Source organism: Strigops habroptila, chromosome 1 (assembly GCF_004027225.2).
Source record: "Strigops habroptila isolate Jane chromosome 1, bStrHab1.2.pri, whole genome shotgun sequence".
Classification (NCBI taxonomy): domain Eukaryota; kingdom Metazoa; phylum Chordata; class Aves; order Psittaciformes; family Psittacidae; genus Strigops; species Strigops habroptila.
In genome coordinates this window covers 32570267-32598256 of record NC_044277.2, presented here as the reverse complement: position 1 = coordinate 32598256, position 27990 = coordinate 32570267, and the positions used below count along the sequence as shown (strand labels likewise).

At 40.6% G+C, this 27990-nt stretch overlaps 1 protein-coding gene across 4 annotated transcripts; it reads left to right on the top strand.

The window, feature by feature from the left end:
* The first annotated feature begins 191 nt into the window (after window positions 1-191).
* RDH10 (retinol dehydrogenase 10) lies at window positions 192-26424 on the top strand. 4 transcript variants are annotated; one of them, XM_030489174.1, is made up of 7 exons: window positions 192-1197; window positions 1698-1930; window positions 21055-21153; window positions 22524-22669; window positions 23001-23132; window positions 25038-25190; window positions 25973-26424. In XM_030489174.1, exons 1-6 carry the CDS (start codon window positions 906-908, stop codon window positions 25159-25161), a joined length of 1026 nt encoding a protein of 341 aa, XP_030345034.1. In that variant the 5' UTR covers window positions 192-905; the 3' UTR covers window positions 25162-25190; window positions 25973-26424. The 4 variants fall into 4 exon arrangements, with proteins under 4 accessions (XP_030345034.1, XP_030345024.1, XP_030345015.1 ...); XM_030489155.1 differs by having other exon boundaries at window positions 536-1197; window positions 1695-1930; XM_030489164.1 differs by having other exon boundaries at window positions 519-1197; window positions 25038-26424.
* The last annotated feature ends 1566 nt before the right edge of the window (window positions 26425-27990 follow it).

Genomic DNA, 27990 nt, shown 5'->3' with positions numbered 1-27990 from the left:
CCAGCAGCTTCAGTCTGGCAGAGAAACCCAAGACACGCAGGCTTCGGGGAACCTGTGGGGTTCCCGGCGGCTCCCAGCATCTCGCTGCTTCCGTGCTCGGGCCCGCGTTCGTGCTGTTCCAACTGGCGCTCCGGCAGCGGAAGGCACGCCGCTGCTCCGCGGCCAGTCCGGGCCTCCGCCAGGCGCCCTCTGCCGCCTCAAGATGGCGCTGCGGCGGGGGGCGCGCCGGGCGCCGCGGACCCTGGGACACGTAGTCCCTGCCGCCGGCCCGCCAGCCCCTAAGTAGCTCGGAGCTCCAGCTCGGCCCGCTCCCCGAGGCCGCGGGACCCGCCCCCGGCGGCGGGGCGGAGCGAGGCCGTCCCGACGAGCTGGGGGAGGAGGGACCGCGGCGGGGCGGGGGGTCCCTGGAATGCGGGGCGGGCTGGACCGGCCCGGGGGAGGGCTGGAGAGCCCGGGGGAGGGGCCCGGCCGCCGGGCCCGCCCTATATAGAGGGGCGAGCGAGCAAGATGCTCACTGCCAGTAGCGGGGCCGCGGGCGTGCGGGGCCGGGGAGGCGGCGGGCGGGTAGAGCTGAGTCCGGGCTCTTTCCTCGGTGTGTGTGACTGAGGCAGGGCGCGGAGCCGCCCGGCTCTGAGTACGAGCGGACCGGGGAGGGGGAGCCCGGCCCCAGGCGGCGCAGCGGGACCTTCAGCAGCGGGAGCGGAGCCTGTCTCCCTCCCCGCCCGTAGCGGGAGGTCCCGGGCAGGGGCGGCCCCAGGTGGGGGAGCCGGGCGACGAGGAGGAGCCGCCTCCACCGCGGAGAGGCTCCGCGCCGCCGGCGTCCGTCCGCCCCCTCCGGCTCCGCGGGCGGCCGTGCCGGGACGCGCGGGTCCGTTCCCCCCCCACCGCGGTCGGGGTCCGGCAGCATGAACATCCTGCTGGAGCTCTTCGTGGTCACTTTCAGAGTGCTGTGGGCTTTCGTGCTGGCCGCGGCTAAGTGGCTGGTGCGGCCCAAGGAGAAGAGTGTGGCGGGGCAGGTGTGCCTGATCACCGGGGCGGGCAGCGGCCTGGGCCGCCTCTTCGCCCTGGAGTTTGCCCGGCGCCGGGCGTTGCTGGTGCTATGGGACATCAACACGCAGAGCAACGAGGAGACGGCGGGCATGGTGCGCCACATCTACCGGGAGATGGCCGAGGCGGCCGCTGCCGGCGCCCCCCGAGGTAAGCGGCGGCCTGACGGGGCGGGCTCCCTGGGCTGCCCCCGCTGCCCGGCCCGGGCGCTGCCCCTGGCGCTTCACCTGCCGGGCCGCGCAGGAGTTAGCCGGGGCTGCGTGCTCGACGGGCTCCGGCCCGGAGCCATTCTCGCGTGCGGCGGGCAGGTGAAAGCGGTTCCGGGCTGGACTCCAGCGGGCGCGGGGCCGTCGGGCGTCCGGTCAGTGCCTCTGCCAGCCGGGCCGGCCCCGTGCCCCGGACAGACCTGCTTCGTGTAGCCTCGGACTTCGACAGCGGCTCTAAACCCTGCAGCTTTTCTTAAAACACTTGGCAGCAATAGTAAATAGACAAGTCCATGTGTACTTTGGCAACACCAAAGCAAATAGAAGTTTTACTGTAGTGGAAATGTATTTGCTGTTTCCACTCGACTACTTGTTTGAATGTCAAATACATAATACAAGTAACAACTTAATCCCCCCCCCCTTTGTTCTCTTGTCCGTATTCCTTAGGAGATGGAGAGAAAGATGCGCTGCCCCATTGCAACTTGCAGGTTTACACATACACCTGTGATGTGGGCAAAAGAGAGAATGTCTACTCAACAGCTGAGAGGGTCCGCAAGGAGGTTGGCGAAGTGTCTGTCCTGGTTAACAATGCTGGTGTGGTCTCTGGGCACCATCTTCTGGAGTGTCCTGACGAGCTTATTGAGAGGACCATGATGGTCAACTGCCATGCACACTTCTGGGTAACTATAAACTCCATTCTGCTGCCCTTTTTGTCAGTTAATTTTGGGAAACTAGCTGCTCTTGCTTAATTCCTGTCTCCTTGAGATTTGCAATTGCTCCCTCACTTGCAAGCTCAGTGCTTTGAGGGTTTCTTATCTTTAACTTACTCTTCTGTTTAGCAGGAATGGTGGGTATTATTAACAAATAGCTTTAAATCAACTATATATTCCTATAACCCAGAGTTCCAAGTCTCCTGCCCTGTTTTCTAGCCCTGGGTATGAAACCTTTGTAAGCATAACCTCTGAATCTGTGTAAAGTTTGTTACTGTTAATGAATGGCTTCTAAGCCTTCCTTCTATAGTCTTCTGCCAGCATGTTGACAGCTTTAAGATGCTCTTTTAATGATAGTTGCAATACCAAACTTGCACATTTCTGGAAAAAAATACTTAAAACCCCTGCTGGAAATGTTGTTTGAATTGCCTTGGAGGCAAATTGTTCCTTTTGAAGGCTGGGAGGATGGCAAAAAAGATTTCTCAAGAAATCAAGCCAAGAACACTTTTTCAGGAATCCTGCGTATTTGTCCTCATAGCTTTCTCTGGGGGCTGCCAGGAGAAGTAAGAAAATCTGTACCATGATTTCTGGGGTGATATTGTCTCCGTGAAGAGCAGATGCTAATCAAGGAGAACAAGTTATGTGATCTTACTCTATCTCAACCTTGTTTTCCTGTGTAGTTTATTTTTAAACCCATGGTGGTGTGGAGTTACATAAATTAAAGTGTTGAAGGAGGGCATGATGCACACTTGGGTTAGCATTAGCTGTCAGACTGAGCCCATTGTTAGTACTAAAACTGTTCTTTGGTCCTTCAAATAAGGTTATGAAATACACTTGCATAACAATCAAAGGATTAAGCAATCTGAAATATACTTCAATTTAAGCCTTGTTTGGCTTGTCTTACCTTTTCATAACAAAATTCTATAAAATGCCTCATTTTCAAAACTTAGAAGGCCCTCCCAAACTTGATATTTTTTAATTTTTTTTTTTTAACGTGGAAGAGAAAAGCTGTTTCATAACCCTAAAGGAGCCCCTTCAAATATGTGCTGTGGAAACATAATGGCATAGCCGGCTTTTCCCAATGTATTGTAAAGCTTGCAGAGAGAGTGCCTTAACTTCAGTGCACACAAGATAGTGTGTTTAGAAACTTTTCAAACTCTGAAAGTGTATTTTAAGACAACTTGAAATGTTCTGAGAAAGCTCATATGACTACTTACAACTAAGAGCTCTGCGTGTTCTCTTCATAAAAGTTAAATTGATGCTTAAGCAAACAGAGATGTGCACTAGATTTAATGACTGCTATTGATGTGGTTTAAATGCTGAATTGACAAAGTTTCCAAAGACTCTAAATTATGACATCACCATGAATTAAAAATATGGAGGATCCTAAATTCTCCAGCTGTTCTTCCTTCAGGCCCAAGATCATACACTTATTATAACAGTTCAGAAACCTTTTTTAAAAGCACCCTCTGTGTGTTATAGAAAACTAAACTTAGTCTAATATTGCTATGATTGGGTTTCCATAAGTTTCATTCATCTCCAAATGTTAGTGTGAAGTGACTTTAAAATTAAAAATAATAAAAAGAAAAAATTACTCCAAGAAGGTATAGTTAGATCTGACCTGTGGACCTTGAAATCTTGGCTTAAGCTTCTAAGGAGCAGTCAACACCCAGGTTGAGGATCTGTTCATATGTATGCTTCCTGCAGATTGGTGTCCTGCTTTGCCTTTCATTTTTCTTTTTTGTCCACTTTTGGCAAAGCTTTTTTCCTTGTCTACCCCTTCATGATCCCAGAAAAAGGTTGGCTTGACAGCAGTGGGTGGACTTCTATTAAAAGTAATAGTACTTAATTCATAAGGTATCATCTGAATCAGCTGATTTGAAGCCAATTTTTTTTTTGGTACAAGTCAGTGCTGACTTAAATAGAACAATGTGTCTAGATGTGTGAAGTTTTATACAGCTAGTTGTTTCATGTCAGCTAAACTGGTGGTCCAAAAGCAAAGCTAATACTCTGGAGCATTATGCAGGCTTTTAACTATTCTTGGAGGGTGTTTCTTCCAAAAAGCTGTAAATGGGTTTTATAAAGACATGGATCTTTCATGTTAATATTGCTTCAGTAGTTGTCTGTACTTTCTGGGTTTTTGTTGAGGTTTTGTTTACGTGATGGAAAATTCTTCATCATCCCTTTATCATTAATCAACCCTCAGTGTGCTTCTATATAAAAACCTAGATTGGGCCTCTAGTATTTTCCCTTTGAAACATCTGAAATAAGACTGATTGTCTGCTCTCCATGAAGAACACAGGTAATCTGAGCTTGCTTTGTTAGCAGCTACAATCTGAGGACTGCCCAACTTCTGCAGTAGGCAGTGACATGAGAGTCTGTCACTGCTTTGCTGATGTGATTCCAACTGGGCTGTGTACCATATCGCAAACTGGCAGTCAGGAGAGCCTTAGCAGCATGCCACAGCCTAAACAGATGCTTTCCATTTGCTGACATTCATGATTTGTATAATCCTTCCCATGAGTGTTCTATATAAACATGTCACCACTGCATCATGTAGCAATTTCCACAGCATAAAATCCACTGCAGTATTAAAAACCTGTTATTTCATGCTGTGATAACTTGAATGCTTCTGATATTGAAAACATAGGGACAAAATCCATTCCCGGTTTGAAATAAGCCAGCTCTGGTTTACTATAATTTGCAGATGCATAAAACTGTAGCAGGAGTGTAATGCTATCTTTCCTCCCAGTCTGTTGCAAGAATAACTAACTCGGCTGCACTTGTCAATTACTGGAACTGAACTTCTGCAGACTAGGAAATTTTCTTCCTGCGATATGTCAGGATACAAATTTGAAAAAAATTAAATTGTAGTCTAACATAAGCTGTTGCTTAATCAGTTTTCTTATGGCTTTACAATAAAGTTTAAGTGAAGTGTATCAAAACACAGTGGTTTAAATTGCAGAATTGTATCTAATAAAACTGCTGTGGAAACTCTTATTTCATGACAATTTGAGATTCTTGTAACTACTCTAACATTTTTTTCCAGAAGAATAATGCTATTGCTGGGTAAGTAGGTATTAATATGGGACATAAGCTTGCTACCTAGGAAATGCTTCTAGATTTAGTGGTTGAATGGAACTCATGGAGAGGCAAGAGCAAGGTGGTGACCAGGTTCTGAAGTTCTGTGACATGAATGTCCTTCTGTACAGCAGATCTTCGGTATTACGCTCGGGGAACCATGATCTGTGTTTCCCTATCATGTGGATCCTTCAAAGCTTTCGGCTTAAAGCTCTCCTAGAGTTCTCTTCAACTTACCAAAAGGGGGAAGCAAAAGCATTCAGCTCCAGCTCTGTCATATTTATTAAAAAAAAATAAATAATCTACATAGTAAGAGACTAGAGCACAGAGTTTGGAGACTTGTGTATGGCTGTCTTAACTAGAACAGTTATGCTCATTTACTTGCAAATTACTTGATTTTTTGAAGTTATGCAGGGGTATTTGTAGGAATTGGGAAAAATCTTTTAGGTGGCCTGACATTAACACAGAAAAATACAATACTGAGTAAAGAGGGAACTACTACTCAAGGAATTAGGGCATTTGTAAATAGTCTAAAACTTAAATGTATCTTTGAAGAAAAGTTAATGGCAGAGTTACTAAATCAAAATACCTATTTATGCAAGCCGCTGTATTTGTCAGTCTAATTAGACTGACAGGATAACTAAAGCCTTGGAAATAAGTGGCTTGTAGTTATCTATCATGTATCAATACTTATGTATTATTTTGATAGTCTCTTTAAGCTCCCTGGTGTTAAATAAAGCTCACATGGCTGTAGTTTGTTTAGTTTAAATATGGAATTATTGCACTTAGTGTGCACACTGAATGTTCCACAGAAGAAAAGACAGCTTAAGTTATAGTATTTGAAACTATATCATGCTGAGTCTTGTGGCCTGTTGGCATAGCAGTTTTGATTTTTGTCTTCATCTCTAGAATTCTGGTATCTATGATCAAATATAGACACAATATTCCACTGACAGGCCAGCTAGCTATATTTAGCATTTTGGATGAGACGAATTAGCTGCTTTAATTCCACCACCACCCCCCATTTCATGATAATGTATCCCAAGATGCACAAATTTACTCACAAAGTTTAATCTACAAGTTCTGGACTTTTTTTTTCTTTGAAAAATGAGCTGGATCAATTTCAAGCAAAATATGTGTATGTGATCCAAAAAGTGTCATCAAAACTAACTCTTCCCCAGCAAAATGGTTCCAACTACATGCCACCAGTAAATTACCCTGGACAGCACATGTGTTTCGTATACTGTGGTAGCATGCTGGGTAATGAGTATGAAGGAAAAAACAGTCCTACTCTTAGATATAGAAATAGTCATGTTAGTTGTACTTATAAGTGCTTTGGTATGGTTCTGCAGTTCATATGTTCTTGGGTTCATCTATCAAGAAAATAGAAGAGAATCTTAGTTAAGAAAATACTATCTTCCAAATGCATGTTCTAGAAAATTGCACTTTCCCATTTTATAAAGGGATGTATTTACCACAAGTTTTAGAGAATAAATAGGTGGAGATATATTTCTGGAGCTTGAGTGGGCACAAGACTACTGGCTCAGAGCTTTCCTCACAGTTTTATTTTCTAGTCTACTAGGAGCTTGTCTAACATTGTGTTAAGCACAGTTGTCACAGCATGCAATGCTGAATTTTGTAACCTGTATCTTGTGATCAGTATCTGTGATGTAGCGTTGTTGTCAGGTTTTAGTGGTAGTGATAATTTAAAAAAGTTCTTCAGTTTTCTGATCCTGGGTTGTTCTGCTTTTTTTTGAGTGGTGTGGGGTTGTTTTTTTGGTTGTTTTTTTGAGAGGGGGGGAGCTAACACAAACCTTTTGGTTAGGTACCTTAATATCTAAGTTTTGGCTGTAGAAGTTATCTTTTATCAGTTTTGGAGTAGCTGTGGGTAAGGATGAAAGTGATTCTTCAGGCAATGTACTCATCTGAAGAGTCAGCAAGCGCAGTTAAGCAAGTTGGGATGGTGTAGTAGGTGGGTCTTAGTCTTATGCAAAATGGCCCTTTATTTGCCTTGTGTGGGAATTGTATGAGTTCAAGTACCTATAATTGGGATTCCAGAATGCTGCCCACCAAACTTCTGTTCTACAAGTTACTCAACTCTAGTCTCTGAGGTCTATTGAGGCTGTTTAGTCATGGCTCTCCATCATCTACTGTATCTTGATGATAAATGAGTAATTATATATCAAGGAGTCTGAACAAAGCAGCTTATGTAGCATTCTTGATTTGTTTAATTGGCAGCACTTCCATCAGGGCTGTGGAAAATTGTATAGAAGACTGAATATGTTATGACACCAGCGTTCCTACATACACTTTCTGTGCTAGAGCATCTTCCTTGCATGATGGAGAATGCTGACCTATTTTGTTCAAGAAGCAACTGAATTAATGCATTTCTCGTCTCTTTAAGGATGTAAAGTACTTGATCATCCCAGTCAGTTAACAAATCTGAAATGAGCATTCAGAATGTTTTCCTTAAACTGAAGTTACACCCGAGGTTTTGTGACAGCTTCTCTCAGGCATATTTTGGAAATTAATTTGCTGCACCACTTAAAAGGTGGAGTTGCAGTATAGCTTGCAGAGGTAAGGCACTTGGGATAATCTCACTCTTCAGTCTCCTGTGACTTTTTCTGCGGATTGGAGGCTTTTCACGAAGCCATATGAATGCTTTCAGGGTTGCTAATCTATTCAGAAGAAATAGTCTTGGGTGACCAATCAGTATGATGATTAAATTCCTGCTTCTTATGGAATGAGGTAGATCAGCTGAATAAGCAAAAACTTATGCACTGACTTTGGGACTTTGGTCTGATATTATGCTGTTACTTGTAATGGCACAGTAGTCTTTGCCAGTGTGGTGCCTAACTTTGCTAGAAGCAGGGAGAGTGGCTTTTCACTGTTTCAGTGAAATAGTCTAAAAGATTGTGTATGCCTTTCTTGTCCTGTGGATGGTTAGGAGAGCAATGGAGTTCCAGATTCTTTTATCTACAAGTAACGTCTACTTTAATTTTATGAAAAGCAGCTAAGTTAATGAGATCTTATTGTATTATTAACTCTCTGTAATAACCAAGAAACTATAGCAGACTTCTAGAAGATAGGCCTGTGTTCAAATGTGGAGAAAAGCAATCCTAATTATGATATGGCTAAGTGTCCTGCTAACCCAGTGTTTCCATCACTGCCTAAGACCTGTCTTAACTGATTTGTGTGGGTAAGCAATCCTTCTTCTGTAGCTCTTGCTGTCATCAATTACTCTGACCAGACAGGTTGAGGAAAGATGAATGTTATGTTTTCTAGCACCATCCCTGCCATTTTAGCACTGCACTTCTTAATTCTTTTCTACTTTTATCTTTATCAGTATGATAAAGATATGAAGTGGTATTTTTTCCCAATGCTTCTCATGCTTTGATTTCACTTCCAGGTTTGTTTTGGGTTTTTTTTGCGGGGGAGGGAAAGGGAAGGCTTTTGTTATGTATCTCTAGTACTAAACCTTTCCACAATCCTCTATGTAAAAGCCAGAGCATCACTCTCTTGATAAACCTTGCTCCTTTGACCTTTGAGGTTTTCTGGCTGTTCACACTGATGGTAAAACTAAGTTACTGATACCTGTTTGTCTTTTGTGGAAAAAATGGTAGAGGTCTTTCTGCAAAGGCAAACTGAAGCTGATTTTCTTGTGATGCTATGTGCTTTTACCTGTGGTCTTGAGCTTCTTCTGTTAAAAAAGTCTTTTGAAATACAGTTAATGTAGGTAAGTAGGCAGACTTTAAGACTGGTAGAATCTCAGTTTCTGAGAGTTTATTTTGAAAGAAGATATGTCACAAAAGGGAGAGATTTACATCTGTGCTTACACTTCTGAATGAACACTCTGTTCTTATAAATAATTATATTAGTATAATGATTTATATGCCACTCAAATTAGCACTTGACACGAGTGAGTTATCACAACTGGGATGGGAGAGCATGGTAGGCCAGGGAATGCCAGAACAGCTGCAGTGCCGAAGTGGCTGGCTTGGTGTGAGCCTTTTGAAATTCAAGTTTGTTTGGCTGTTGAATTCTGCACCTAAATGTGCCCTGGTGCTGGTCACTTCTGCCATCTGTTTGAACTTGCGTGACAGCTTTTCAAGCACTCACCTTTTAACATTGGTTTGGAAAAGTGCTGGAGCATATATACTTTAAAGTGACTTCTCCAGAATTTCTGCTGATTTTAGGGTTAAACTACAAGAAAGCTTAGTGGTAGCAAGCTTTCATGCAAGGCCACTCCTTGAATCTGCATCTTACCTTGCACTAGTTTTGGTATTCATCTGATCCATGGGTGAGCCAGTTCAGCTCACTAACTTGTCCAGAAGGCAGTGAGGAAAGCTGTTCATTTTCTTGGCCAGGTCGATTAGTTTTTCTGTTTAGAGACTAGAATCACCGCATTGACTTTTCAGACTTGGACTAGCCAGTGGGGGGGAGGGGGCTGTTTTGGGAAAAGGGTAAGGAGGAATAAGACAAAATCACATAGCTGTGGCTGTCTAATGAAACCTCATTCTTGGAGAGATTTTCTGGAGTAGGATTTACAGGCCGTAAATAGTTAAGCATAAATGGTTCCAAGCTGTAGCAAATCTGACACTGACATAACAGTTTGAATGTAACAACTTCTAAAGAAATTGCAGTATTTTAGTTACACGCTATTAAAAACTCTTAAAGGTAAGTTAGTTTTCTGAACACATGAAATAATGTTGTGTTGACAGCTCTAACTTGTTTACCTTGCAGTGATACTGTGGTTGCCGTTGTGTACCATCAAGAGCAATGATCTCTCTGCTTACTGAGCTGTTTGACTTCTCTGAAAATCAGTTGTACTAACACTGAATGTGGAAAAGCCAGGCCAGAGCCGTGTTTGAGCTTGTGGGAAACAAGCACAGTTTCCACAGGCAGGCAAAGGAAGTATCTCTCTGCCTTTGAAAACTCACCCCTGAGGAAGGGAGCAGTTTGCTGGTGTTTGGTTAAAATACCTGCGCAAGTAGAATCTCTGACAATTGCATCAGTCGCTCTTTTGGTCACTGTATCAGCTGGAAGCTTTTTGTCATTTTAGCTCTTGCTTGCTTATGAAGGTAAAGTTTACCTGCTAAGGTTGTTTTCTGCATACCTCTTTTTGGGAGAGTGAGGTAAAGTATGAAACAAACACCTTGTTTTTTAAAAACCTCTAAGCTGCATGCATTGTAAAAATGTTACATCTCATTCAGTGAGTTACTTCATAAGATGGAGCCTTCTAAGGCCTTACTATTTCCTAAACAAACTTTGAAGCTTCCATTCAACTACATCTTCTTTATTTTTCTATTTCCATTAAGACTGTTACATGAAAAGGGAAGCTTTCCTTCTAATCTTGTTCCTCTTGTGAGATACTCAGTTATCGCATAATCACTTTACTTTTTATAAAGTAATCGATTCAAAACAATGACTTAGTGACTGAGTTGGGGAGGATGAGTAAAGTGACTCAGCTTTCATCTGCACGCAAGTACTATAGCAATTGCAGTGCTATGGAAGTATTGGCTTTACGGTATCTATAAAATGAGATAGTCTCAGTTTAGCCACTTCCTGAAAAGTCTGTTACATAAATCAAAAAGCATGAATGATGACTTCATATTTTCTGTAAGTAGTTCTGACAGTGCTATTCTCTAGTAACTTTTTGGAAACATGCAGACTAAAATACCAAGTTTTACTAAATATTCCAGAGGATGACTAAGCTTATGGCAAGCTGTAGAAAAATGTGTATATAAAAGTTGGATTGTGTTCTTGTTCACTGAACAATATTCTGAGTTCTTATCCAATAGTTGTTCTGAAATGAATTTGTTATGTGGATTTTTCACTGACTCATAGGAGCGTGTTTTCATTTTTGTCAAGATTATCAAATAGCTGGCAATAAATAACTGCTCTCCAAATGGTTGGACATTTGCTTCAAACTTGTGCTAATGAAGGTGATGGACTAATGTGTTTGTTACACTAATGTCAACATAGCTCCAAAACACTACAAATCCTTTGACATGGCCATTTGTCAGTGTATAAACAAAGCCGAATTTCTAGTTGCTTGACTTCAACAGGGCTTAAACCAGCTTTTGTGAAAAAGAGTAGCTAAGTGTCAATTTCTTATATCGTTTGACCAGCAAACTCTAAAGTTATTTCAGATTTGACATCTGAATAAATGCAATGTAGGCCATCTTTACTCATAGATCTGCCTGTGGAAGAACACAAGGTTGGTGGTGCTGCATACTCGGACTGTAACTTAAGATCCTGAATTTATGGAAGTATAACTAGGCTGTAACAGCCATGTTGGAGCTCTGTATTAGTTGTGAGTATGTGGAAAGCTCAAACATTGACATGGTAGATCTGAGCAGAAAGATTCACTTTCTTTAAACTGCATGTTATTTTGCATGTATACATTTGTTCCCAAGTTCTACTTCAGCTGAGACCTGTATCTTGTTTGTCTTGCAGTGTAAGGCAGGCTAACCACATAGCTGGGCCTCCAGTAGCCTTCCTACCACGCCATCTTACCTACTACTAATCATTCTCAGCTTTTAGATTAGTTTGGCATTTGAAATCCGCAACAAACACCACTAGCAACTTATGTTCTGCACTTTTACTGTCCCTGTTCTGCACAGAGAGAGATACTGTCTTTCTCCCGGTTCATTGCTAGCTGTCAAGAATCCAATATGATTGCTTTGTCCAAGCTTTAAAAGCTGTTAAAAGTGGGCAGAATTTGTCTGTGAGGGCTCAGAATACCCTTAAGAAGGTGGCAAGGGAGTGAAGTTGCTGGAGGGCATTTAGCAGCTGGGGGGACATCATTAGATTTTGAAAACAGTTTGGTATGTGGATGTTCTGGACTCAGCTGAGAATATTAATTCCACAAGAAATTAGCCTAGGTGCTCTGCACTGCTTCATTGGACCCTCTCTCCAGCTGAAAGGACTTTGAGACCAAAGGAAAAGGAGAAAGAGAAATGGAAGGAGAACAGACACTGTTTTAAACAGAGCAGGATAATTTATTACAAGCAGGAGCTCCTGTAGGGGAGATACAGGAGAGAGATGATTTCCAGTTAGTTACGATTCTGTGTTGATAAACTTGCAGTTAATGTAGGAACACAGAGTGTCAATTCTCTGCTGGCTTATGAACTTCTTCCTCTGAGAGAAAGAAGAATGGGCTGTGAGAGAAAGAAGTTGAGCAGGGATCTGGTATGCTTAAGTGGAGAATCACAGAACGGTTGAGGTGGGAAGGGACCTCTGGAGGTCATCAGGTCCAACCCCCTCCCCCCCCCCAGCTGAAGCAGGACCACCTAGAGCTGTGGGCCCAGGGCTGTGTCCAGTTGGCTTTTGAGTGTCTCCAAAAATGGACATTTCCGTGGCCTCTCTGGGCAACCTGTGAGGGTATGCTTTGTTTTTCATAGCTGTGTGAAATCAAAGACTTGCTAACTCTGGAGGGAAGAGTTCTATAAATACCACCAGTGATTTAAACAATTATATATGCTGCTGCATGTATATGAAGCAGTTATACATCAGCAAAGTGATATCTGCAAGAACAGATGAAAGTAGACAAGTAGGTGTGTATTTATGGTAGCATATATACAAGCATGTCCATTAGAGGCAGCTAGGTGCTTCCACAGAAATGACTGGTAGTATATAGTCGTTAGAAAGATCAGACACTTTACGGGGCACACCTGGTATCTGAGGGTGGAAATAATTTTAAAATCTTGTAAATCTAAAATCTGTTTCTTCTTTTGAAGAAAGAAAGAATATGAAAGTTCTCAGGAGCAGAAAGATGGAGGCTGCTTACAAATAGCGTAAAGGCTCTAATTACCACTTGCTGGCATTGAAATAACAAGGATAGTTCACCTTGAATACCTGGACTTCTTCATGCCCAGAAAGCATATAGAGTAATGCCCTGTCTAAGCTGAAGTGAAATCTTCTTAAGAAGAAATTGGGGCCACCTTTGGCTGTGTTATATGTACCTAAACGCTGTTGCAGCTAAAACCAGGACAACAGCAGATAACCGTAAAGCTTAGGTAATAACTTTTCCACCTTGACTCTCAAGAAGAAAGTTTCTGAAGCAGGAATTGTATTTAGGTAGTGTTCTTCAATACTTATCCTATACTTCAGGCAAGTGGGAGAACAAAGCTGTTTTCTGCTTCACTCTTGGTTACCCAATTTAGGGTAAGATCATAGGAAATGAAGCCCTTAAAAGAAAGGGAGGGGGGAAACAATGTAGTGATTTGATAAGGCAACAGTAACAAAAGTTTCTGTTGCAATCTCCTTCTCTGAGAACTTTTCATATCCCAGTCTCTGTAGACATAACCCTTCTTCAACTAAGCCTTGTTAACAAGCTATACAAAAGGCAATTTAGCCAGGCAATGTTCAGTTGCTCTAGGCATAGCATAATTAGTTCTAATAGTAAAGAGTGGAAATCAATGATTAATGTTTGAGAGATAACTAGTGGTATTAGTTTCCCGTGTGGTTTTTTTTTAATAGCATTACTTATCTTATCTTTACTGTCTACCCATTGTAAACAGCTTTGTGGCACTAAGTTCTGATTAAGGAAACTACTTAATTCAGTTTCAGCTTTCTTCTGGTATACTCAACATGAGTTGATTCCATGTAAGACAAAATACTACAATAACTGAACTATTCACAGGAAACAGTGGTAACTATTGGCTTTGAAAATTGAAGAAATTTTAGAGCTGGAACCTAAATACTGCAAATGCTAAAGAAAGTAGTAATGTAAACGTGGACTGTAGGATACTTGTTCTTTAGCAAATGGCATGACAGATGTTTCTTACTACTAACAAACCCAATTACAAACTTCAGTAAATAAAATTTAACCTAGTTTTGTACAAGTTTGGTGCTTTTCAGCTGCTTAAATGTCTGTTGTGAAGCAGGGGATTTTATGTGTATGGGTTGGTCATGAGGGTGGAGAAAACAGGAATGTTAATCACTCACATGAATTAGTAATGAATTAAGTGATTGAAGTAATAGCTTATGTTTTTATTAAGCTAAGACTTCATGTACTTCAAAGCAGTATTTCATGCGGACTCGGAGAGGAGAAGAAAGATGCTTATTTCTCTATATATCAAATACAGTTTTAAATTAACCAGTTTTGCTTTTCATTGTGACTTAATTCTTCATGGTATTTATTTTGCTACCTTCACCTTTTAACCTGGTTAGATCTTATCTGTAGTTTCACTCTGTCTGCAAATGTAGGATATCCAAAGTATTGGGGTATGTGTGGCTTTGCTTCCTTGTTACTAGTCATCATTATAGACTTCTGTTTAAGTCTATCTTGTTCTTTCCTGAGCTTCTGGTTGCAAGGCAACTGTAATATTATTACTGTGCATGTATGTTAAGCATTAACTGCTGTTGCAGTTCAGTATTAAAGGAATCCCCATGGCCCCAAAACAGTGGGTTTTTATGTGAAGGACAAATAAAGCTTTAGTGAGAAATTGAAGGTTGTGTTGCCTGCCAGGAGCTACATAACTAAGGGACCCCTTTTGAGATGAAATATTGGAAGGTGTAGCTTTTTTTGTTTTGAACACCGGGCCTGCTCAAGACACTCGAGGGCAATCTTTGAATAGTTTCCTGTAGTGCTTTTAATACAGCTGTCTATGGAAGCTTGGCTTGAGGACATCATGTTTATCTCCTGATCTTTTTTGCTCTGAAAGGACCTGAGTAGAGCATCAAAAATCCAGATAAATATATGACTTTCTTTTTTAATCCATTACTTTTGGAAGACTTAGTAATTCTGGCCTATTTTTCATTATGTTGAGAATAGAAACTGAAGATCAAAAATAGTACTAACTTCCACAGCTATTCAAATATTTACTTAGACAGTGGCTAATTATCCAGAAGGGGCCCAGCACTTCTTAAAAACAGTCAGCAGAGACATCTGAGGTCCTTCAAAGTACAGCTTTGGTCCCGTGTGTTAGCAAGGTCAACAGTAGTTGTAGACTTCTGTCTACCTTCTGTATTCAGCCTATTACTGGCTGAGCCATACCCTTTGTGCTCTCTGGTCTCTCTTGTCTTCAACTCAGTACTTGGTATTTTCATGTAGTCTTAGCACAGTTACTAAGCCCACCTTAATCTAGCATTTTGGAGATGCTTGTGTAGTGGAATTATAAAGGATGTGGAGGTAATATGCGAAAGGTAATTGAGATGGAAGCACAAATGAGAAGTAATTATTCTCAGCACCCACTGGAACCAGATAAAAAAGCTAGAAGGAAAATAAATGCTTAAATCCAGGCTTGTAACTGCATGCTTTGGTGCATGAGAAGGCACTTTGGATATTATAGCCTCTAATTTGAATAAGTTCCCCTTTGAGAGTTACACAGTTCTAGGGTATACTTTCAAGGCCCCTTCTAAAACTATTTGGTGGTGGCTTTCACTGTAATCCTGTAACTGAAGTTTTACCCAGTGTATATAAAACGTATTTAAAGTGGTTATCTTCTGTAATAAGCTGGGCTGTATGACTGTAGCTGAAAATAACTTCAGTATATTTACTGATAAGCTTGCTGTGGGGATTTTCTGCCTTTCAGGCATCTCTCCCTTTTAACATATAGTAGTGCATTAGTGCTGTACTATGCAGTTTGGACAAACTGATTTTAAAGCAAGGTGCTACAGCCTGTCTGCACAATAGTTAGAGGTGCTCTTTTGTCAGACCTTTGTGCTTTCCTTCTCAGTTACTGGAATGGAAAGAGAAACTGGGGCACATGGAAATCGCTGTATTTCATTCCACGGTGGAGTGAGTGGCCACATGCTGTCTTGCAGGGGAACCTGCGGTGTGTCCTGCTGTGGGCTATGAAGAATGGGAAGAAAAGAAGAGTGAATGTCCATGCTACGAGGGGGGTGAGGGGAGAGGGAAAGGACAGAAACTTGGAACAATGTTTTCTTGTCACCAGCTCTGTTGCTACATGATAGTTTTAGAATTAGCTAACATATGGCAGCAGGCTGTTGTTATCTCTGGTACATTAGCTCCCGGAGTTGTCTGGATGAGTTCTTGGCTAATTGCACCAATTTTGTTTCTTGAGTCTGGCCAAATAATGTTTAACATGAAAATGAAACAATACATTTACCCAAATGTTGCACTCTTTTGCAGTTATGCAGCTGTTCTGGCAGTCAGGAATAGCTGTGACTTGGGAGGAAATGTCCTGTTACACTAGTACACCACTGTTGGGGATAACAATGTTGATGTAAAAACTCACCTGTTTTGATCAGCCCCAGAAAGATAGCCATGCTCTATTCTCCTTATCTGATAGGCCTATATGGAAAATGAGTTATTCCTTTGGCATAAAGAAATTCCTGCCTTACAGTAAAGCAGGCTGTTTATGCCATCAAAACAGTTTAAAATGGCTGACAGAAGGCAGAAAGTAAAGAAAATTACTGTATTGAAGCAATAGGTACCAACAGATAAGGTCCTTTAAGTTTCTGCTTAATTTCTTTGATATAAAGACAACTCTCTAAACACGAGGTAGCACATACTTTTCTACTATGGTGTGCTTTCTTCATTTGGTATCTATTGTCTTGAGCTGCATACTGCTAACATTGTTTTCTGTGGATGCTTGCTTTCTTCTTTAAGAATAATTAATCCAAAATTTAATTAAAAAAATCACTTTCCCAAACACAGTATTTCTTCATATTCTCATTTGCTGTATTTAGACTAATTTGTCTTGACATTGCAGCTGTGCTGTTCTTTGTGTTGCACAATCTTTTGAGTTTTGTTTCATTAAGAATGGAACTAAAGAATTTGGGGAAGGGGAGGGAAGAAGTGCTAGACTGTTAGAAGTTAATTTGCCGTAAACCAAAATGTTGAGAACAGATTACAAAAGCTATGAAGTGACATGTAAATGCTTGTTCAGTTTCACACTTGTGAGAAATAAGTCATTAAAGCTGTGTGCGCATGAAATAGATGTTTGGTTACAGCTACTGGGAATAGTTTGTTTTTACTGGTATATTCAGAAGCATGGAGGAAAACAGTTAGATTAGGAATTGATCTCTAGGTTCCAAAAAACTTAAAGGTTAAACTAGCTTGAAAATCTAGCTCTACTCTCTGTTCAGAACAGCCTCATGCGTTCTATTTAAGCCTACCTAGTTGCTCTATCTAAACTGCACTGCAGGTTAGAAAATGCATGTTTGCACTATGCTTTTGGAGGTTTTAATTTTTTCTAAAAGAAGATGTTAATCCAAGTGAAGAGGATTCTTAACTTAAATTTCTAGCTGTTGAATGCTGCATAACTTCCCCGATTCTTCCTCCTGATGCATCACAACACAGTTCCTTTCCTCTGCTATATTCTCCTTCCTGGTTTCTCCTCAGTGTTGAAATGTGTGTTATGTTTGTCATTAATAAAAGACCCAGGTCTGACTTTAAGTACTTAAATGTTTTGGTTAAATGTCTTCCTCTGCAGCTGTGAGAGGTAAAACTGAAACCTAAAAGATCAAACCAGAAGGCAGATAGTTGATTAAATCACTTGAGTTGATTTGAATTATTTTGGGGGCCTGGTTCATGACCTCTAATGCCATGGACAAAACACATTTCTTGCTTGGTATCTTCTAATACTTTTTATGGAGGATTAGCATGTCCATGCATCACCTCAGAAGACTAATGTGGGCTGTGCTACCTGTTCAGACAAACTCCAGATGGAAAGGCCACCCAGGAGGCATCTTGCCCCGAACCGGTCAAGCTCTTAACTAGTTTCTCAGCAGCACACAGAAGACTTCAGGTCTGGCGGGCAGATGTAGCTGAAGCTGAAAGAAACTAGAAATAAGAAACTAGGTTGATCTGGTTTATGTAACAGGCAAAAAAACTGGGGACCAGCGTATGGAGGAAGCTGCTTTGATCAAGGAAGTGGGCTGTGCCAGAAGCTCAGTAAGAGCACTGATTTATTTGGGGATTGCTTATACCACGAAAGAGAATAACTTCACTTTGGGATTGTTTTTCCCAGCAAGAGGAGGCTGGGAGGAGCAGTGGGCAAGCCTTTACTCTGAGACTGGAAATGCGTCCCCCCATAGGGTGTGTCTGCCTCTGACAGTGCTTGTTTTCAAGTACTGACTCCCAGCTGTTGCAGATGGCTGGAGGGTGGCAGCAACCAAGATGACTTTCTCTGACATCCGTTTGGCTGAAATGTTGATAGTTGACTGCTAAGTTTTCTATACATGTGATAGTTGTGCTATCTTTATAGAGTCCTTCAGCTTCAGGTTTTAAATGGATTTGCAGGATAATGTCCCATGACAAAGTACAGGGGCCTGCTGTGAACAAGCTGTTTCAGAACACTGAGGTCTCACGCAAAGATTTCCATGAATTGCTAATTGTCTTCAGAGCAGAGGAGCTGTGTTTTTCCTATGTGGCTATAAATGGCCTTTTAAGAGATGACTTACGTGAAGTGACTGCGGTTCTGCTGCTGGAAGTTGTTCACTCTGCGCTTGAATTGCAGAAGACGTCACCCAAAAGTGTCCTCAACAGGGTTTATTTATGTGCCAGTTTCCTCTTGGTTGAAAATAGGTTACTGTAGCCACAAGCTCTGAAGACTCGGTCTTTGTAATCTTTATGCTTTGAAAGAGTGTAGCATTGTTGAACGGGCTCTGCAGTTGTGCTGGTTATTTCCTCTGTGTGTGTGTGTGTGTATATATGTGCCTGTGAAAATTCTCCTCCTCTTCAGCTGTAGATATAGGCACTTATGGACACCTAGTTATAGCTCACCATATTAAAAAAAAAAAAAAAGGGAAAAAACCAGTGCCATAATAAAGATCATAGAAAAGCCAGTCCAACAAAGCTTGGTGTGCTTGTCTGTCTGTTGTTTATTTCTTGGAAGAAAACACATTGATTCATGCCTTGAAGGTGGTGGTGGTGGTGGGGAAATCTATTACTGCTTCTTTCCCTTCTTTCTCTTCCCCAAGATGAGCTCCAAGGCGAGTGCCCCTTCATTTCTGTAGTTGCTGTGGTTTGCAGCCAGAGCTTCAGTCTGCATTATCAGACTTTCTGGCAATGCGAGGTGGCAGTCAGTCATTCCAATGTGATGTGGGCAGATAACTGAGACATAAGTGGAAACTGCTGATGGAGCTGACTAATGCTCCAGAGGCAGGAGTAAATTGTTAGCAGAACTGAGTTGGGAGAATGGATCTCTTACAGGGATAGCATGGAGTGTCAGAGCTAGCATACACACTCTCAGTGTTGGGGTGCATCAGGCAAGCTGCAGATAAATAACACGCTGTAAAACTTCAGTGTGTTTGAGTGAAGCCTCTTACTTTTAAGAGGGCGCTACCCTGTGATCACTGGGCTTTGTTGCCATGCAACATGTGAAGAGAGGCTGAAACTTTGTGTGCCTGGCACAGATTAGTTTAACAGTGAACTAAATGCTTGTCCGAGGCTCTGTATAAGAGGTTTAGAGATTCCTGCCATGAGGAAAGAAACAAATGCAAGGCAGCTTGCTCAGATTATTTTTATAATTGGCTTCGTTATGCAGTTATGACAGAATCTAGGAGTTGTATGAATCAACAGTAGAAAAGGCAAGGAGTCAGGAGGTCTGTTAATCTTCTATCATCTGCCAGCTGTCCAGTGAAAACACTCTTTTGTGTGGTGTTAGGAGGTCTGGATTAGTCATTTAACACCTGCAGGCAAAAATGTTGTACAAGAACATGTGAAAATCATTAGAGCAAAACTGTCCTGACGTCTGTGATTGGAAAATGCAGACAGCATAAGAATGGAATTAGATGGATTCAGCTGTAGCTTGCACATCTTTTTAAGAATGCAGCTGACACAACTCAGACCAACAATTAAGCTAGTAGCAAATACTTAAGGGGCATATGCATGCTCTGAGTTTGGATCCAAATTACATGGGAAGACCACGTTTCTGGGAGGATTAAGCATTCATGGTACTGACCAAATTAGACTAGAATAGAATAATAGCTCTGTCGTTAATAGATTTATATATTAACTAGGCATGCTTGTGATTAAGAAGTATTGTCTCAAGTTCTTTGGCAATTTAAAAATGATTTTTCATAGTAAACTGCCAATCTAGAAGCTGAAATAAACCATAAATCAATCAAGTAGAAAAATGGTATATGTAGTTTTTAGCATACACGGTTATCTGCTTAATACTTATTTAAAAAAGGAAAGTGTTGGGTCAGCTTCAGCGAACAGATATGACAGAGGTATTCTAGCAGGGATGATCTTCTAGCAAATGCCTTCGATTTATTGCTTAAAATTTAATTTTTTAAAGGTGTTAACTCTGGGGTTTTAAACCGAAACAAATTTTGTTATAATTCAAAGCATAAAAGCTAGAGATTAAAAACAAAGTTTCATCTTGTGACTTGCTTTTGTTTTATTTCATTTTATTTTAAAACTCTTAAAGAATTGATAATAGAAATGTACATCTTGTCTTTTTTGTTAGAGCAATTGCTTATGGATACTAATAAAGATGAAAATTAATTTAGACTAGCAGATGCTTATTGATTTATGTGTAAAAAGTAACATCATCAAAAGCTCTTTCGCTAGTATTTCTTTTAATGTAAAATGCTCAAGATAAGTTAATTGAGTAAGACTAGCCATAACCAACTTACAAAACACACTGTCAATAATTAGAACAGATAATCTTCAGTGGTCTTAACACAGATGTGCTGGATGGTGTAATTAAACACTTTGCGTTCCTTTTTATGTCTTAAAAAAAAAATCTGACTTCCATTTTAGGGTCAAATTATCTCTTTCTGATAACTAGTCTCTTGCAGAAAAATAAACAGGTCTGAGCTCAATTGATCCTTTAACCTTAGGATTTCTGGAGATATAATCCTTGCTGCCTTGCTGTCTGAATTCACAAACAAGCTGGAGATTTTCTTTTGACCTTTTTTGAAAAACTCAGAAGTTCAAAACCTGTGCAGTGATTGTGCTTCTAAATTCTTGACAGTAAACTGAGATGGAGGTTTTGAAGGCCTATCACTAATATAGCGTGTTTGTGGTACGGGGTTTTTTATTTTGTTTTCTCCTTTTTTTTTTTTTTTTTTTATTTTTTACTTTGTAGACTACTAAAGCATTCCTTCCCAAGATGCTGGAAATGAACCATGGACACATTGTGACAGTTGCAAGTTCTTTGGGATTGTTCAGCACTGCTGGAGTGGAGGTTTGTTAGACTATAATTAACAATAAATTTGTCACTTCTTGCTTAGGATAAGCTTTTTTTGTATTATTAGCTAGGGAAAATAAAGTCAAATCTTCAAAGATGCTTGGAAGCCATGGTGCTGAGTACCATATCAGCACATGGCTCCGTGTGGGGGGGATCGACAGGAGTTGGGCAGCCACTGTATTCAACTACATTGCAGGTGGGCTTGCCAGTTAAAAGTGAAAGCCTAGGAGGGCAAAGGATTTCGGAATGCTAAATGGTCTTTGAATTATCTGATAAAATTAAGAAACTGACAGGTGCCCACTTATCTACTGCTGTCAAGATCTTCAGTGCTAAGCTTGAAGCAAAAGGCAAGGTATTTCAAAAGTAATGCTTTCTGTTTCTGTGAGGAAATGGCCACCAGCCTTCCTTCCAGAATACATATCTCACTTGCTTTAGTAGGCTCCCGGTTATAAGCATGAGGTTGTCTAGTTGCTAGCAGCTGTCTGAGAACACCAGTTTGTGAGGCTTGTTTGATACATAAAGCTAGGTTAGGGTTAGAGCCTATTATCTTGCTTTTGGGGTCATTAGCACAAATGCAAGTGTGAACAAAAAGCATTCAGTTAATGAAAATTAATTAATGTGCCTAATGGAATAATGGTCATATTATCCCATATACAAAGGCTTATTTCCATACAGGTAAGGTTTAATCCAGGACCTTAGACTGCCGTGTCTTGTAGCAGAAATGAATGAAGCTGGTGTAAGTTTGGGCTTTTTAGAGTATTTACTGTCTTGAGAAAACTAAAAAGAATTTCCTAGACTTGTGGGTGTGAGCAGCAGAGGTGGATGCATCCAACAGAAAACTCAAATGCTACTGCTGTCTATGTAACTATTTTTTAATGTTGCTGAACTTAGTATTTTTGGGATACACAAGCTATATCCTCTTCTGAAAATTAAATACACTCAGATCTCCATTATATCTTCTGTTGAAACTAAGCTTAGAAGTAAAGTGTTTAAGATTTTTTTGCACCTATGCCCTGCCAATTCTCCAATCTTTTTCAAATCTCACCCAAGATAGTATTAGGTGTCTCAGTCCTTTGCTTAATATTAAATGTTACAACAAATTGGTAATTGGAGTAACTTGCCATGTGAGCCTGCCTGGTCAGACTTGAATCCAAGGTAATATCCTCCTACATTCAGCTTTCCTGCTTTCATGATTCTGTGCTAATTGCCTCAAGAGTAAAGCGATAATGAGTTGATGTGATGCTCTGTTCAGTGGGTGTCCTTTGTTGTTGCTTTGAAAATCTGTGCAGATTTGCTTTGACTTTGAACGTGATCCATATCTATCCTTTTTAAGTTGCCTTTTTTTCCTTCATTCATTGGCAACACAGGATTATTGCGCCAGCAAATTTGGAGCTGTAGGTTTCCATGAATCTTTGAGCCATGAATTGAAGGCTGCTGAAAAAGATGGAATCAAAACAACTTTAGTCTGCCCTTATCTTGTAGATACAGGAATGTTTAGAGGGTGCAGGATCAGGTGAGTAAAATTCTCCTCCTGCTCTATGTTTGTAGTATAAAAGTACTTGAAGGTAACTAACCTGTTACCATAAAAATACTTTTAAGTATTATATCTGCTTTAATATACATTAGCATTAGACTCAAAAAGTAGACTTTCTGAATTCAGTGAGTGGTTTTGGTCCTTTTGTAGTTAGGCTACACAAGTTCTGAGCTATAGTCTGTATATCCTAACTGTGAATATTAAAAAATTGGAAGTCTTTGTCCCTGCTGAGGCATTCCAGAGAAAGTGAGTTAATGAGTGAGGTCTGTGGTCTTTTATTTATCTTATGAATCTGTCTTAAATATTTTAGAAAAGAAATTGAGCCTTTCCTTCCACCCTTGAAACCAGAATACTGTGTGAAGCAGGCTATGAGAGCCATCCTTACAGACCAGCCAATGATTTGCACACCTCGTCTCATGTATATGGTCACCTTCATGAAAAGGTAAGAGCTGAACTGCTAGTTAGTTGGCAATACTTTCTACAGAATACTAGTAAAATCCATGAGCATGTCCGCTTTCTGGATATAAACACCCTCTCACTCACACAGGCTGTTGGTGCTGTTTTGTTAGAATTCGTAAATATTTCTTGGCTTGCATGAGTGTAGGTTGCTTGCTTGGGAAGCTCCATAAAACAGATCCCATGTATTATGCATCCCTGTTTTACCTTTCTTGTATCTTTTTTCTTAGATTCCTGCTTTCTTTTCAATGGACTTATTTCTATTGTTTGGGTTTCCCCTTAGGAATAGGGCCCGAGGCAGCTTCCAGCAAAGGAACCTCTAGCTGTTTGTCTCTAGAACCAGTGTGTAGGAGGCCCTGCCTACAGATTCTCTAGGACTTGTACAGATATGGTAGATAAACTGCAAATCTGCACATTCAGAACCATTTTTCAGAGTCTAAGTCTGGAAAAAGGGCTATTTAAAGGATATTACCTCCTTTGTTCTGACACACCACAGTTTTTGGATGGGAACACTGTTTAAGCTGTAACTAGGCTGACATTTCAATGATGCAGGGTAATACAGGAGTTGGCTCAGTTCCACTGATGCGACATCAGTTGCATTCTAGTATAGAGGACATCCTCACAGCTGTCTGTGTTTTTGTTTTAAATGTGCAGTGTGTAGGAAGAACCTTTAAAATACAGGATTGTCATATTTTCCTTCTGTGAGTGATGGTTGAAACAGAAAACCTTGGTGATTTCTGTTCTATTTGCACTTTTATTCTTCTCTGCCTTGAGTCTTTTATGGTGGACAGGCTCACCAAAGACTAGAGGAGCTGTCATCGCTCACCTCTTTCCTGGAAGAGTATGTGTATGTGTCTTCTGCCAACAAATCAAGGCCACTGTCAGCATCTTTAAGAACCATCTTCTTCAACCAGAAGCTCAGAGGGTCCTTCAGTGCCCTCTGCACAAACAGTGCCTTTATGCAGCAACAGTCACATCAAAGGCCCTTCGTGTTGTCCTGGTTCAACACTTTAGCTTCCAACAGGGAGATCAAAGCTTCTGCATAATCCATGCCTCAGGCAGCAGCACTTGGATCAAAGGCCCTCCAGTCACTAGTGCACAAGCAGTACTACTAGCAGTGAGGACATCTGTACCGTGACGTACTCCTCAGTGCTTCAGTGGGCATTACTCCTAATGGCTAGATTCTGTGCACTGCTTTCCACTGAATGAATGTTTGCCACTATTTCCTGGGGCTGAGGAAATCCCATTCTAGTTCTTCGCTAGAGCTCCTGAGTACTACGCTTGAAATAAAAGTATTTCGTGGATGTGGGAAGGAGGGGAGGGTCTGTAGTCAGGTACCCATCACATAGACAATTCCTGGAATTTTATCTGGAGGGGGAGAAAGGAAATTGCTCTCTTTACTTTGAACCTCTCTTTCTGAGGGTGGATGATTGAGTTTAGAATATAAGTCAAGGCAGTTAGACATTTGGTGATCAAAGAATGGCATTAACTAACTCTAATCCCACATTAAAGAACATCTTCAATATCTGGTGACCTCTGCTGATGTAGCTTTGAGCAGATGCTTTGCTTTCAGTGGGCCTTCTGTGATGCCCTTGTCCCCCCACCTCTTTAAAACAAGCTATCATACTGCTTGCGAAGAAACAGCAGAAAATCTGTCCTAAGCTGGAGGCATGTGACTAAGCAGCTTCCTTCTTTCTGCTTGCCTGCATGCTTAGCACTCTAGAATTTAAATTCTCTCTGTAAGTATCCCTGTGAGATAAAAATCCTTTAAGTCTTTTAAAAAGCCCCTCAAATAGCTGTTATATTGCTTTTAAGGAGACCAAGTACGTAGTGTAAGCAGGGGTTTTGTTTTACTCTGTCTCCTAACAATTTTGTAACCTGTTTTTCACAGTATCCTGCCCTTTGAAGCAGTGGTATGCATGTACCGATTTTTGGGAGCAGACAAGTGTATGTACCCTTTCATCGCTCAAAGGAAACAGGCTACAAACAACAATGAAGCGAAAAATGGAATGTAACACTATTTTGGATCGACTAACATTTATAGGTGAATACGATAATGTTACATGACTGAATTGCAAAGTGCACTTGCATCTAACAGATGCAAATGTCAACATCTTGCTGTGGCATTCTCTTGGGTCCTAAACCTGTGTATTGAACTCTAAAAATCAATGGGGTTTTTTATATACTGTAAATAAAACTGACTAGAGTACTTGATAGGAAAACAAAATGAATTTACAATGTAGCTGCCACCATTGTCCTTTAGAATATCACTGTATGTACAGCAAACTAGTCATAATAGTTGTTGTAGGGATGCACTGTGTGATATCTCTTCCTCAGCCTGCCAAGGTTTGTAAGAACCGTCTCCAACTAGAAGATGGAATGTTTCAGAAATAGTTTGTCTTTCCCTATGTTGTTTGAGAAGGAGGAGGGAAATCTTGCCATTTAAGCTACTGCTCATGACCTTTTAGTAAATTCAAGGACAGTTTCTGAATGCATCTCTTCACTTGTTCACCCAAGCTCTGAAGGACACATGACCCGATTATGGTGTAATTCTCTTTTGTATCTACTGTGTGTTCTATTTAAAGATAAAAAGAAATTTGTAAATCTCTGCCGATTCAAAGGCAAGTGAATGTCTTAAATACTCTCAGAGCAAACTTGTACTGGGCATCTGGTTTTCTAGGAATGCAGTCAATGATTTAAACTGACTTTTTTCAAGTCACTTGATTTGAAATATGCTCTGTTCTGTTTCCCTTTACATGTCAGAGTCCCATCTACTGTTATGGGTTATATGTTTCTCTTCTTCCTCCTCATTCTTTCTTTTGACAGAGTTCTCTCACCCCCCTGAGGAAGCTGTTGTATTCAATTTCTGTAACTGGACTTGTGCCTAAAAGACAAAGCAACTCAGCTGAGATACAAACTGTTTATGTAAGTGCTGGTCATATGCCAATTATTAGCAAAGGAAAAATAGAATAATGCCTGATGCAACTCTACATGCAGAATATGGAAGGGTGTAAAGATTTTTTTTGAGTTGTACTCACATTGTAGAACAGCAAATGACATTTTTACAGTATTTTTTGTAAAGCGAACAATTTTGTGCCTTGAATTTGGTAATCTGTATTAGTGAAGCATTGTAAAAGTGAACTTCTACCTCTGTATCTTAATGTATACCATCCACTTGTAAACTACTATCGGAGAAATTGTGATTACTTTTTTAGAATGTCTTGTTAAATAGTGACCAATGCCTGTGGTTATTAAAGTGAGCCACCTTTTCCTTAAAACAGTGACTGGAATGCTTCCTTTAAAGACTAAACTAATGCAAACTACTTGTGCCTGTTCCGTAGCTCTTGAGTATTGACGCAGTTCAGAAATGTATTGCTCAATACCTATATCCACTTTATCAGCTACATGGTTTTACAATGTAATCTCTTAGGTTTATCAGTAGGTACTGTGAAATTAGGCTTTAGGAGGTGACCGTTTTCTCTAGTTTCTACACTCATCAATGAAGTAACTGATCAAAGAAAATGAATATTTTGAAGAATATTCATTTTGGTTTTCTATGGAGCTTTAGATCTACATAAAAATGACCCCATGTGGATGCAGTTTTAGTGAATTAAAAAATGTAGTTTCAGTACAATTGTAGTTATTACTGCATATATATACAGCATACATATAAAATAAACCAATATCTGTGTGGAGAATAGTGTTGTTAACTAAGCCTGTTTAGAAATTAATCTAAAGTATAAAAAGCTATTTGCTTTAACCCTTACTCCAAATTCCTCGCTTTTTTGAAAAAGCCTTTTAATGACTTCCCCAGGGCCAAATTAACTCCCAGGTTCTTACAGCAAAGTCACTAAGAGCAAGTACAGTGACTTTCATTCTATTACGCAGCATCATTTTAATGCACATTTGTTTTTCTACTATGTCTCAATCTGTATTGTTGTGTTGGATTAAGAAGCAATTTTTGAAGTTTGATATATTGATACTCAAGACACTTATTAGCCTGACAAAAAGGAAAAATAAGCAACTGACCAGTAATACCAAGCTTCTATAAAGCATCATGCCAAATTACAATAGTTACAGACTTAAAGCAAGTTTCAGGGCTTGTGGAGTTCTACTTTAATTATCAAATGCATTGTCATCCTTGTTTCTCTGAATTTACTACTGTTCTAGAAATACAATAGTTCATCTCAGTTCTTGAACTGTGTGGCTGAGGGGTGGCTCATGACTGGTGCACTCTGTGAGCATATTTCTAAATCTTGTTCAGACCATTAACTTTTAATCTCCTATTCAAAAGTCAATTAGATACAGATAGAGAAAAGGGATACAGGCTATCTTGTAGATCTGGTGAGAACTGCAGAAGTGCTTGTGGGGAGGAGCTTTGTGGCTAATTTTATATTTTAGTTTGTGAAGTAATATCAAAGTTACTGCACACAATATCCCTGGAGACAGCCATGGCTCCAAACTTAACAAAATGAACAATGCTTGTCTTGCAGAATGGGAAATTGAGCTTAAATTCAGTTCAAGCCTCCAGAGAAACAAATTCAAAGTGTTAGTTTTTCCTGATACAGATGAGGTGTTTTAGAAACAATTTTGAAACTTCTGTCACCTCTAGTCACACCTAGAAAAAAACAGCACATAAAGAAGCTGGTCACCTGTACATCTTTGTCAGCGACATGGACAGTGGGATTGAGTGCGCCCTCAGCAAGTTTGCCAACAACAGCAAGCTGTGTGGTTCGGTTGATACGCTGGAGGGAAGGGATGCCATCCAGAGGGACCTTGACACGCTTGTGAGGTGGGCCGATGCCAACCTTATGAAGTTTAACCAAGCCAAGTGCAAGGTCCTA